At 38.4% G+C, this 13,222-nt stretch overlaps 1 protein-coding gene across 1 annotated transcript in view; it reads left to right on the top strand.

The window, feature by feature from the left end:
• TMPRSS7 (transmembrane serine protease 7) overlaps positions 1-13,222 on the top strand; it is a gene marked incomplete at both ends in the record, with an annotated part of 30,683 nt that extends 17,461 nt beyond the window's left edge. The window contains 9 exons of the mRNA XM_079549691.1: positions 1,623-1,729; positions 4,961-5,097; positions 5,717-5,824; positions 6,435-6,545; positions 7,658-7,774; positions 9,312-9,489; positions 9,673-9,941; positions 10,939-11,075; positions 13,052-13,222. Of these exons, the coding sequence (XP_079405817.1) occupies positions 1,623-1,729; positions 4,961-5,097; positions 5,717-5,824; positions 6,435-6,545; positions 7,658-7,774; positions 9,312-9,489; positions 9,673-9,941; positions 10,939-11,075; positions 13,052-13,222 (1,335 nt within the window). The remainder of the gene's footprint in view (positions 1-1,622; positions 1,730-4,960; positions 5,098-5,716; positions 5,825-6,434; positions 6,546-7,657; positions 7,775-9,311; positions 9,490-9,672; positions 9,942-10,938; positions 11,076-13,051) is intronic.

The raw sequence follows: 13,222 nt of genomic DNA, 5'->3' as shown, positions 1-13,222 counted from the left end.
CTCTTTCAAACTTCTCAAATTGGAGGGAAAATGAAGAGGACAAAAAGGAACCTTTTTCCTCTACTCACACCAGTATTGCTGCTTCTCTGATAATTTCTTTCAGTCTATTTTCATTATGCGTAATAAATTGGATTGTTCTCTTGTAAGTTAGTCTGTTCAAACAATGCAATCCCACAGACTACTTTGTTTTAGAATCCTTCTACTTATTTTTTCAGCCACTTTCCTGAACACAAGTAATTTGAAGTTTATTTTGATTAAGATAATTTTATTACGCATTTTCTGATGACATTAGTCTTTCCAGTTATCCAAGAAAATCTGATAGTAGATTTTTCTGCTGTGAGATAATCTTTGGTTTATGTTTTGCCCTTCACAGTCAAGTCAAGTTAGTGTATTACAATCATCCTGTGATTGACTATGGTAAACTTTAGTCTTTTTTAGTAGTTCAAATCCCAAAAATCACAGTTTGTTTTAATGTTTCTTCTTTGTTGACCTTCAAATGCACAAACTTATATTCTGCCTTAGCTCTTCTTGGGTTTCTGGATGATTTTGATGATGGGGTGGTGTTACTAAAGTTATAAATAAAATGTATTACTACATCCTCTTTTGTAGCAAGATCAGCTGTCCAAATTGGGAAAATAAAACAAATGGCAAGATTGAGATTTTGGGGAAATTTTCTGGTACTTGTTTGTAATCACAAATTTTTCTGTGAGAACGGGATAATGAATAAAATGTGTTCTACTCTGCCCATCTTCCTACTTTAGCTACTAGTTACCCATGTTGAATTGTACCAGTTTGAGAGATGTCTAGCTAGCCAAGATCTGCAGCTTTTTTCTCCTCTGGAAAATTATGGTGATGACCTTTTTGCTAAACTTAAGCCTGAACTTCTGAAGTACAGTTTGCCAACATAAGTCTTGGGAGTTGTCTGTGTTTTTTTTTCTCAAAACAGTTTAATTTCCCTGTAGTTTGATATTGAAATTTTCCGCGTTATGTATTTTCTGTAAGAAAGGAGGAAAAATCTTCATTTCTTAATTCTTGCTGTGACTCAGCCCTTGCTTTTGCAAGAGGCAGCAGTGTTTCTTAAAAAGTTCTGTTTGTTTTAATAAAGGAAGCTACAATTAGCTCTTATGATACTGCTAGGCTTAAAATATTTTCCATAATGTTAGCAAGTCCTTGACTGAACATGTCAGAAAAAGCTACCATGTTATTGTTGAAATAACTCCTAGCATTTCAAAGGTGGCACAGGTGCAGTGTCTTTGCTAACAATCCACTGTGGCTGTCTGTCCCTGTGCAAGTAAATTTGGATGCATTTGAATGCTTTGATCTTGACACAAAAGCTGCCTTCTATCTATGGACAGTGGCTTTTTGAAGATGAAAGGGCTGTTGGTTAGAGGAGAAGAAAGCCTGCAGCTGTGGTGGCCCTTTGCCAGCCTTTGCTTTGACTGAGGGCTAATAGCTGCCAGGTGTCTCAGGTGCTGGATGTTGAGTCAGGGAAGTCAGCACAGCTCCCAGAGCTTGGCACTGCCGAGCACTGTAATTGCTGAGATAATTCAGAAGTCTATCATGAGCTATGTTCACAAAAGGAAAAGGAAGCTGCCTTGCACTGTCCTTCTTACTCACAACAGACTCCACAGAAGAACCTTGGTATAGCTCTGAAGTTTCATAACTATACCATCAGTGAGAAGAATATTAAAGGCTGTGAACGAGGATGGTGGAAAATTAATGAACACATGTAAGTACTTCTGCATACATTGTTAAACAAACACTACCAATATAAACTTTGTTATCACTACCATGGGTCCTTTGAGAGTTTACACTAAGACAAATAATTCACTTGTGTCTCTTATGATTCTTTTTTCACTATGGTTGATGACGCAACTGAACTTTCATAAATAGCACGTTAAAAAAAAAAATAAAGAAGAATCTAATGAAAAGCTTCAGGAGGCTGAAAATGCCCTTGGTTTTCACTGGGGAGAAAGAAATGAGAAGTGTGGGTGAAGATGAATGTCCAGTAGACCCTGATGTAAGTCTAGGGTGACTGTAGAAACACTTTTAAGTATAAGTAAACTCCATGATTGCTCATGACACCAAACTTAATTGAGTTATCAGTGAAAGGTACTACAATGAGCTTATTGGAAATAAACTCCTTCCTCATTCCAGTCACTGGCTTTTGAAAGAGAAACCACAGAGGTGGGCTGTCAAGGTATGCCATTTTTAAATGCTTTTTATTTACATCAATATTGCTATTTTCCACCCATTTCTTCTATAATTTTTAAAATCATCTTTAGGTCAGTGAATGATGAGGCAAGGCTAAATTTGGGAGGTTGAATTCTAATTTTTTTAAAATTGTTCAAATGGAAACATCAGTAAGATCAGATTTGAAAGCGAATTTCTGAACTCATTACTAAAACTACAAGTAGAGGAAGAAACATTTCCTTATTCTTTGATACCAGGTTGTACTTCTGTAGAGATGATTCAGTTTGCCTGAAGCTACTGACATTGTATCTTCATGGGAATTGGTGGCCCAATGACACAGGCATGAAAAAAAGCTGGTAAAAACAGACAACATGGTGTGTTTTTGTAGGTTTCTCTTGGTCTTTATGAAATAAGTGGAAGAAATTGAAGTTTTAGAGGTTGCTGAGAGACGGATTAAATAAAGGCAAAATCTGATGATGAGTTCATATTGCAAGAATTTTCTCCATGAAAGACTCACTTTTAAATAAGCCTATTCATTAAATATTTCACAGAATCAAATGTCAGAGTGTGACCCTCAGAAATATATTCAGGGGTTAGTTTTGAAGAACTACAAAACAGCGCATGCTCTCAATTTTTTGTGAGCAAACAAAAAAGAGAACACCAACTCTTCAGCTCCCTGAAATGGCAGCTTAAAACATAATTCCATTCTTCATGTTTATATTTATGAAGATGGTGCAGATGAGGTTTCTTCTGACTTCTCGAGTCAGCTTCATGCAACCAGAGACAAGAACTGTGTGGTTACATTCAATCCTTGTCTTTTTCCCAGGGGTTATACAGAATATGTTGCTTTGCCTGGTTGGAGGATTTGCAATTAATAAAGTGCTTTAGCTAAAATTCTCACTGACAGAGAGGTTGCCTGCGTTTATTGATGTGAAGTGCTGCTCTGAAGAAATGCTGTAGTTTCCCTCCATTCTCAGCTATCCTTTCTGCATTGCAAAAATAAACAAGAGAAAAACTTACCTTTGGGTACGACTGCATCAGTCTATTTAACAATAAAATAACTCATTTTGCATTCGAGTTCACTTTAAACATACTATGTGGCTTCTCACTGCTGTCAAGAAAATGCATATGCTAAACGTGCTAAGAACTATTACAGATGCTTTTGCTTTTCTGTCTATTTAGACTAATAAGTACTCTTTTTGACAAGAGACTTGAAGCCACATGGTTTTCTCGTAAGTGATGTATTTGGTATTATTCACTGTTGTTCAGACAGAGGGAAACTTTAGCTCTACTTGTAGTACAGCCTAAACTGTCAGTTTTACCACATGCAAAATTGTATCCAGTTTTTAAATCCTATCCAGCAACATCTTCCTTTTAAAGAGGGTAGGTTTCTTTTTCATTATTATTATTACTATTATTTCCTCCGTAGCTAGAGTAGCATCTAAATGCCTGCTGCAACATTCTTGGCATCTTTGATGAAAGTGGCAATGAATGGATTAAATGTTTCTTGGGATCTGTGAGCTTTTAGGTTTCTCTGAGTTAAGGGATACTTGAGAAGTACAAGGAAATTATTTGCCAAATAATAGCTCAAAGTTAGATATATATCCAGAGTACTTCTTCATCTAGAATAGATATTTGAAGATATGAATTTCAAAAGTTAAATTCTGCAGTTTTAATGATGAATGAAAGATGAGCGGATAATCATAGAATCATAGAATCACTAAGGTTGGAAAAGACCTAAAAGATCACCCAGTCCAACCGTTCACCTATTCCCAATAGCTCCTACGTAGAATCATAGAATCACTAAGGTTGGAAAAGACCTAAAAGATCACCCAGTCCAACCGTTCACCTATTCCCAATAGCTCCTACATAGAATCATAGAATCACTAAGGTTGGAAAAGACCTAAAAGATCACCCAGTCCAACCGTTCACCTATTCTTATTATTATTATAAGAAGAAATGTTTTCAGTTTCTCTACATCTTTTTTACTCTACCACCAAAATTGTCAGACCAATTTCATCCTGATAAAACTCTGCACCCTTCTTTAGAGGCGTTCCTTAAAATGAGAGCAGCTAAACTTGGCTCTCCACTGTATGATATTTCCCTTCACACCAAACTGCTTGTGTCTTCCCAAGAATTCAGATCTTTTGAAACAAGTTAGCAGCAGTGGTGATGGAAGTACTGTGTTTGGCAATAAATTTCTTCATTACATTTCCAGTGCTCTTGAATTTCTGGTAAAACATTCCGCTTGCATGCGTAGAGGTTATTGTACTGAGAAATTAAGGATCACTAGTTGTATGGGAACTGCTGAATCACGGCCTGAACCTCTGATCACCTGAGATGAGCAATGAGTCAGCCACGGGAGCACAGGTGAAGGCAATTCTCCTGTGCTGCTGGAATGGGTGGAGCCTGGATCCACCTCTCCTAGACCATTTAAGAGCTGGCTACCAGTGGGAAAGAATCTCTTTCTAGAGATAGCCCCCTTTGGAGTTTTACAGTGAGCCCAGGACAATGATAAGCACTCTGTCTATTCTCTTTTTGGCATAATAACCTGCTTAGCCAAAACTCTTGTTTATTTCGTAATTATAACATCAGTATATTCATTGATTATATACTAATGTTTAGGGAATTTGGATGCTGTTCCAGATTTTGGTTCTTAATTAAGGTATGCTAGCATGTATTGTTGAATATCAGTGATGCTGATGTTTAAATTGGATGTAAGGTAATTTTGATGCAGGTTGTTGTAGAAATCTATTGATCTTTTTAGGTACTGTGGTTTCTATGTTGATCACCAAACAGTCTTCCACGTTGCAAGCTCTGCTGTTAATGTTGAGCTTCAGTGCAGTTCAAAGGTGTCAGAGAAGCCCCTTCTGGTGGAGTATGGCAGCTATAACATCAGCCAGCGTAAGATCAATTTTTCTTTTTCAATCTATCTCTGCATTTTTAGCCCTATGAAGTAGAACTTATTATGTTTGGTTAGACTTAATGATGTTTATGCTGGAAACTGTGTTGATATTAATTTTTCACTGCTAATCTTTCTAAGCTAAGTATCCAGCAAACCATGAATCTTTTCTAGCTTGTCAAGGCTACGTGGCTAAGGTTTATGATCGTGTGCAGCATGCTCTGGTTTCCTGTACATATAGAATGTGTTCTCTTCTGCACAGTCCATAAAACTTCCTGTATGGCCAGAGCATGCATATGCAGTAATCCTGGTGAACTCCTGAAGCCTTGCATTTCATTCTGCCTGCACGAGTAGCTCTGTTTGCTATTTCCTTCCTATTTAATAAAATCCGAAATAATGTGAGATCATCCACTTTAATTTATTGGATGATTAATATCAGTCAATTGAAGTCTGCTTTTCCTGTTTTCATTGCCAAAGTTTTGTTTGCAATCTTCTCGTTACTACAAAGAGCGCTAGGTGATGAATGCAGTATGCTGAATAACCAACCACTTGTTCTAACTGGTGTGCAATTAAAAATTCTTGCTTTTTTTTTTTTTTTTTTTTTTTTTTTTAAACCTCCAGCATGTCCACCTGGATATTTCAAGTGTTCTACTGGTTTATGCATCCAGCAGATGCAGCGCTGTGATGGGGTAAACAACTGCTTCGATGAAAGTGATGAACTCTTCTGTGGTTTGTATTCACTTATCAGAGATCTGGACTACAAAACCCACTGAATGTATTCTCTGGTCTTATGAGGCAAACTAAAAAAAGCTGAAAATTCTTTTAGGAGAAAAAAAGAAAGATGTTTCCAACTTTCTGTGTCCAGGTTCAGGCCATCATTTGGTCTCTTGAGGATTTTACAAAAGAAACTAGGAATGGAGAAGGTATGTTATTGAAAAGCAAGAGGAAAAAAATTAATATGGAAAAATGGTTCTAAGAGATTGTTTTTTAGGTTTTTTTCCTGTGATAAATGCTTGATAAACATGAAGTTCTGTTCTATTTCAGGTGTAATTATTTTATTTTCACATAGGAATGGCAAATTGTGTTGGACACAGTAGATGAGAGTGGTAATAAATGCCTATGGTTGAAAGAGCACCAGCCATTCCACCTGGGGCACTGTGTGAACTTGCATAGGTTACTGAAGTCTTTTGCACTTTATTTTCTCCGTGTGTAATGTGGCACTTAAAATCATCCTAGTAGAGTGCAGTGAAGCTATGACAGTGATACCTGGACATGGTCAGAACCGTAGTGTTAGCATTGTGATAATGCTTCTGTAACTGACTTGACTCATGTTTTAAAGTTGTCCCTGAGTGGAACTGTAACTCCAGCTTTGCGATACAGGATAACTTGCTTGTCTGCAACGGAGTAAACGATTGTGAGAATGGAGAAGATGAACAGAACTGCACCAACAGTAAGGCTTCTCTCTTGGTTCCTTTTTTTCCAGTTCTTTTTGTTCTATTATTTACTCCATCCAGATTTGAATACTAGATGCAGTATATGAAGAGTTAAGAGGCAAATCTAATACAGGCTTTATAATTCTGTTCAATTTTCTGTTATGCTTGTAAACAAGTAGTTACTGATCTAAATTGTTGTGGTATTTTTGTGAACTCATGAACATCTGTTTCAGCGAAATGAAACATGAGAACTAACTACTGTGGGTCCAGGATTTGGATCTAGGGATTTAATTCCCAGATTTTATCTCCTTCAAGTAAAATCTTTGGCAAATTATTTCTTGGACTCGTTTTACCATATGTAAAATATCAAGAAAAAGGATTGTTTCTTTGGAACTGTCTTCAGAGTTATAAGGCCAACGCTTTTAAAATGCCTTGGAAGTTTTGTGTTTGGCAGAACATGAATGGTTTGAGACAGTCTTTTCTTTAACTTCTCAGAACAAATGGACAAACTGGCATATGAAAGGGAACCCCACTAGCAAGAGCTGCAAGTAACACTTTTAAAGAGTTGTAATGTTTATGAGGTGCTTAACTTTGACAATCCGTGTAAATGGTCACAGCATATTTCTGTCTATGGAGAAGAAAAATAGATTCCTTAGAGTGATGTCCCTTATTGTGAGGCATGGAGAAAAAAACTCTTGGGGAATGAAGTATTATTGGATACAATTAGTAGATTGCTTCTACTGCAATTTTTTTTGTTTGCATTCTATATAATGCTGAGATATAAAAGAGGTTCCACTCCAGAGTACTGGGTATTCCTTTCTTTGCCTAGCGCTTACTCTATTGGCATGTTTTTGCTAGTATATTTATGTTCACTAATCCTCTGGGAACAGATGAATGGCAATCTATGTACAAAGGCACCTCCAGCTTAGTACAGGCACGAGTTTAGATGCAGCTCTACTTGAATAATTTCTTCAATTTAAAGACTGGATTAAGCCATTCTAGGCAAAGTGCTTTTTGCTATGTTCTGTCCAGTCTACTGACACACACATTAATTTTGTCTGTGCAGCTGTGTGTTTGCATGTAAAGCCATTCCAACAATCATATTTCTTTTCTCACACAACTATTTCAGGTATTCCTTGCACCAACCACACATTTAGGTGCAGGAATAACATATGCATTAAGAAACAAAATGCAAAATGCGATGGGACTGTGGATTGTACTGATGGAAGTGATGAAAGCAGTTGCAGTAAGTCCCTCCTGCTGTTTTGTACTTTGAACATTTTCCATTTTAAAGCTCTTTCTTTCTTCCTCTTTTAGAGTATGTATTACTCATGCAGCATGCAGTGAGGTTTTTACTGTATCTGCTTGGTGATAGTGGGACAGCAGTCAGCTATCAGTTTACGTCATGTCTGGTTGCAGTATCTGTGGGAGGTGTGGTTTACAGGTATGGGAAGTTTCAGTGGAGAAGCTAGGGTAACTGCAGAATGAACATGGCCAGCTGGTAAGCAATATTCTCACTGCTGCAGCAGAGTCAAGTATTTTGGTTGGAGTTGGAGTGTATTGAGACTTCAGGAGTGACACAGGTGAAGTAAGAAACAAAAATGGTTAACTTCTCTGTCTCTTGGTGGGAAAGACCTCAGTATTTCACAGCATCAGTCTAGATTCTAGTCACAAACCTTTGTAAAGAAACCTCTGTGCAAGCTTTTTGCTCGTATTGTTATAAAATAGACAGGTGATTCTTACTGCTGTAGGAATAAAAATGGGATAGGATTCACTTTCTTTAAGTGAATGTCCTATAGTTTTTTGGGGGTTTTTTGGTTGTTTTTGTTTTTGTTTTTTTTTTTTTGACTTCAGCTGCTCCTGCCACAGTAGCTGTATGTCAAACCTGCCAGCACCTGCCTTGGATGCAGTATGATGTCTTAACAAGCCATGTGCCTCCTCTTTTTTTTTTTTTTTTTTTAAACACTAATGCTGCTTCTGATTCTTTGGTTGTGTGCTGGGAAGCGCTGGTATCAGCCTTTGGGAACATGGTAATAAAACTGCTGAGCAGAGGCTTTATGTGCACACAAGAGTAGAAGCACAAGGTCCTGCAGACAGGTCTTTCTCCATCGCTCTCTGAATTAGTGCAAAGCTTTTTGTGCTGAGGCATGGCTTGATCACTTCAGACTTGGTAATATACAACGCTTTCAGACCTTCAACTGTCTCCAAGCAAAGTAATTTTTTAACCACTTGGTTTCTGAGGTATTAGATGACGAAACTACACATACGTAGCTATTACTGTAACCACACCATTCCCACTGTTTTTGCTGGAAATAAGTGTGTAGGTACTACTGAACTTACCACAAGGACTCCTTTCAGGTCAGGACTAATAGTAAGAGAAAGAGATTGAGTTGTCTGTTTTACCGTATTAATTGTGCTGCTTGTTAAATCAATGGATGCTCCGACATTTCTGACACAAGAAAGGCTGAATCCAACTTCTATGGCAGAGCTAGAAAATAAACTTACCCATGCCAGTGCCTTATTTATGGTGCCACTTCTTGTTTCAGGAGCAGAGTATTGAATATAGGAGTTCTCTGATTAAAGCAGGATAAGGAAATGAACTTCAAATAATGTTGTATTTTAATATGTTTTGTAGAGTACCTGCTTCAGCAGGGGAGTTGGACTTGATGAGCTCTTGAGGTCTTTTCCAACCCTTGCAGTTCTGTGATTCTGTGATTATTTCATACCCTATGTGGAAAGCACTCTCATGGGATAGAAACAATAACTTGAAATACCTCTTGCAGGTTGCGGCAGCAGCAAGAGTGGCAATCTCATCTCTCGGATTGTGGGTGGTACAAACACTAAGGAGGGTGAATGGCCCTGGCAGGTCAGCCTCCATTTTGTGGGAGCTGCGTACTGTGGGGCATCAGTGATATCAAAAGAATGGCTTATATCTGCAGCTCACTGCTTTCAAGGGAGCAAGTAAGCAGTCTTCCCTCCTAACTCTTCCTAGACATTGCTAATGTCTTGAAACACCTTTAGCTTCCAGTTTGAACTGGACTGAAGGATGATGTGCCCTCCTTTTGCATGTCCCACTGCTGGGGTAGATTGTGCGTTTTGGAGCATGTTTTTGAAGATTTGGTGTGTGTTATTGTTTCCAACCAGGCTGGCTGACCCCAGAGCGTGGCGTGCTCACTTGGGGATGCGAATACAAGGCCGTGCAAAGTTTGTATCTGCAGTGAGGCGGATCATTGTGCACGAATACTACAACAGCAGGAACTATGACTATGACATTGCGTTGCTGCAGCTGAGCAAGCCATGGCCAGATACAATGAGCCATGTCATTCAGCCAATCTGCGTACCTCCTTTCTCGCACAAAGTTCGCAGTGGTGAGAAGTGCTGGATAACAGGTTGGGGCCAAAAGCAGGAAGTGGGTGAGTTTAATATCCTCAGCTGCAGGTTTGTGTGCAGGATACCTGCCTCTGCTTCTGAGGCATGCACAAAATTGTAATGTTTTCAATTTGCTTCCCTCTGGAAGTAGGTTCTGGTATGTACATACCTTCATTTGCTCAGGAAAATTGGCTACCACTCCTGTGGATCTGGAAGACCTGAGTGCTTCAGCTAGCTAAAACTTACAGGAAGCTGCACTTCCTCTGAGTCATACAGCATCATTTTTCCACTTTGTTACTCTTGGAGGTGCATTAAGTGCCTAAATGGACTTTTCCTTGCCTGCTGCAAGGAAATTAAATTAAGGCCTCCTGCCTTCAGCCTCTGCAGGCTGAACAGTCCCGAGATGCTGACCTGCCTGTGAGGCACCAGCTCATCCTCGGGATGTGGTGTGATAAAATGGTCGTACTACCGACAGAGTGCATGCCCCACATAACAGTGAGCTGCTCTGTGTCAGGCGCAAGGCCTGGCCCTCTCATCACCTTGTCTCAAACTGCCTTTTCCTTGTCACAAATGCTGGTACCCTTTGTCCCTCTTTGTGGCCATACAATATCAGAGAGAAGAGTTGAGGGAAAGGATGGAGTGATGGTACACTGGCTGCATGTAGTGGTGGTTAGGCTCCATGGTGGTGACAACTCTGATTGCAAATCTATCTTATTATAGTCCAAATACCTTTAGGAAGTCCTATTTTCTTTCCAAAGTGGGAGGGGAGGAAAAAAAAAAAGGAACAAGGAAATCTTGAGGCTTTTTACAAAAGATATTACAAAAGGCTTTTTGGTTAATCTTGTTAAAAGGCCAAGGTCACATTATATAGATGCATGATACTTAGAAGTGGCTTTCCTTACTCTGATAGTTGGCTATTTGGAATAGCTTAGAGTTCAAACATATATGCAGTATTTTCTGAAGTCTTTATGGCTTTGCTTTCAATGGATAAGTAATATGTTAAGCTCTGTTGAATCATCTTCCTTTCAATTTGTTTTCCAGATGATGAAGGTGCTGCAATTCTTCAGAAAGCAGAGGTAGAAATTATTGACCAAACATTGTGTCATTCCACATATGGAATCATCACAGCCAGAATGTTTTGTGCAGGATTAATGTCTGGAAGAAGAGATGGGTGCAAAGTATGTATTTCAATACAACTCACAAGTTTATTTTGTCTTTCTTTGTCGCATGATGAGGCATAAGAACTGACTGGCAAGTTGCCTTGTCTTACTGAAGCACAGCTATGTAAAAGAGCTATCAACCAGTCTGCAATTTGGGTATTCTCAGAGATTTGCTGCTTGATGGGCGTGAATAGGATTGTGACACTTCAGTTGCAAGCCTAGGTCCAGAGAATTTGCACATAGTAGTGTGGTGAAGGTAGGCTATTTCTGGCAAGAGGGTCTCTCAGCTGAAGAAGAAACTGAGAACCTACCTTGACTTTTGTTCTGGATTCTTTTCTCTGGTGTATGACTACAGGGCAGTCAGATAAGATGCAGTCATCTAGATATAAACTTTCAAATGCATAATATTTCTGGCAGTGCTGTAAAATAATAAGTGAAGTTCTGAATTTTCATTTGTTTTAGCAGATGAAATTGCTGTTTTTTATGATGATGATTTGGTACCTTCAAGATATTCTAGATTTCACTATATAGAAGTAAGACACCATAGTGGCTCTTGTGGCAAGAAGTGTCTGAGGGTTTTCTGTGGAATATCAAGTACCAGCTGTTTGCTAGCAGGCTGTGAGACCACTGACGTCAAAAATCATTTTCATTAACTGGAGAATTTGTTTCTTTGCTTATCTCTCTGGCCAATGAAGACAGAACTAGTGAAAGGCATAATTCAACGTCCTGGGGGTGAATTTCTGCCATGTCTCAATACGTTGGGCAGTTTTTAGAGCTGAGAGAATTGTAGGAGTTCTGTTTTATGAAAATTACTGCTGTTCCAGTTTTTTTTTGTCCCAGTAATTAAAGAGAAATTTAAATGTTTATCTCTATAAATTTCTTAGTGGTCAAGGATGAAAGATGGATCTTAAAAGTTAAATATTTAATTTTGTGAGACAATTCAAGATGATTGTGCTTTGGGTAGCAGGTGGCTTTACTAGGTAATCTACTGGTATGCCTTCCTACCTGAATGTTGCAGAATCATATCACAGAATCATAGAATGGCCTGGGTTGAAAAGGACCATAATGATCATCTAGTTTCAACCCCCCTGCTCTGTGCAGGGTCACCAATCACCAGACCAGGCTGTGGTCCTTTAAAAGTTAAAGCAAAATAGTTCACTGATTCTAGCAAAAAAAATGTGCATGGAAAGAAAGCATCCCCTTGCAAACATTTAAATCTTTCCAACTCAGGTTTTGCTTCTGGAAATCATCTTTTACATCCACTGATTTGGCAAAGCTCAATTTGCTAGCAGTTGTTTCAGAGAAGTTATGTCTACAGCTGAGTTTTTCAGGAAAGTTTAAAGTTGATTCAAGAGACTTTCCCCAAACAGTGGCATATCTTTTGCTTGAGCTACTGTCATATTTTTAGGCACTGTGTACCTTTAAATATTGTCTACTCACTTATATCTACTATAAGACAACAGTTAGTTGGGGGGGAGGGGGTGGTTGTTTTTTGTGAAGAAAAACTAAATATTAATATATTCAATCTGTTTCATTTGCTTTTAATTTGAAAAAAGTGATATTGCATGTTAAACACAATGATCACAGTTTTATTTAAAAAAGAAAAGGCTTGGTATTTGGTGTCCTGAGGTGTGTAACCTCTAAATGGATATACATATTTAGTAGCAGATTCTGGGTTTAGCTTTGAGACTGGAAAGTAAATTTTATGATTTATGTTTCAAATTCACAAAGTAGCATCCTAATACCTTTTAAAGAGTGCCAGCTAGCTCTCTCTCCTGTGAAAAAGTAAACTTTGGTAGAACTGTGCAATCCCATCTGCTTCAAGAAGAGGAAAAACAAAGCAAAGAATTCTAAAGTTAGAAGTATACAGATGGGAAAATATAATCACTGTTGGAATTCGTCAGGAAAAATATCACCCATTGAACTTTGTCCCATTTTTAATTTTCCAGATTTTAAATGCATGCAACTCTCTTTTTTTTTTTTTTTTTTTTCAGGGTGATTCTGGTGGGCCATTGTCATGTCAAAGCAATGAAGATGGAAAATGGTTTTTGACTGGCATTGTTAGCTGGGGTTATGGATGTGGAAGACCAAATTTTCCTGGTGTCTACACAAGAGTGTCAAATCTTGCCCCATGGATTTACAAACATGTGCCTTCAGTCATATAA

Source organism: Tetrao urogallus (genome assembly GCF_951394365.1).
Source record: "Tetrao urogallus genome assembly, chromosome: 1".
Lineage (NCBI taxonomy): Eukaryota > Metazoa > Chordata > Aves > Galliformes > Phasianidae > Tetrao > Tetrao urogallus.
Note: the sequence above shows the minus strand (reverse complement) of the source record. Positions and strands in the feature narration are given on the sequence as shown.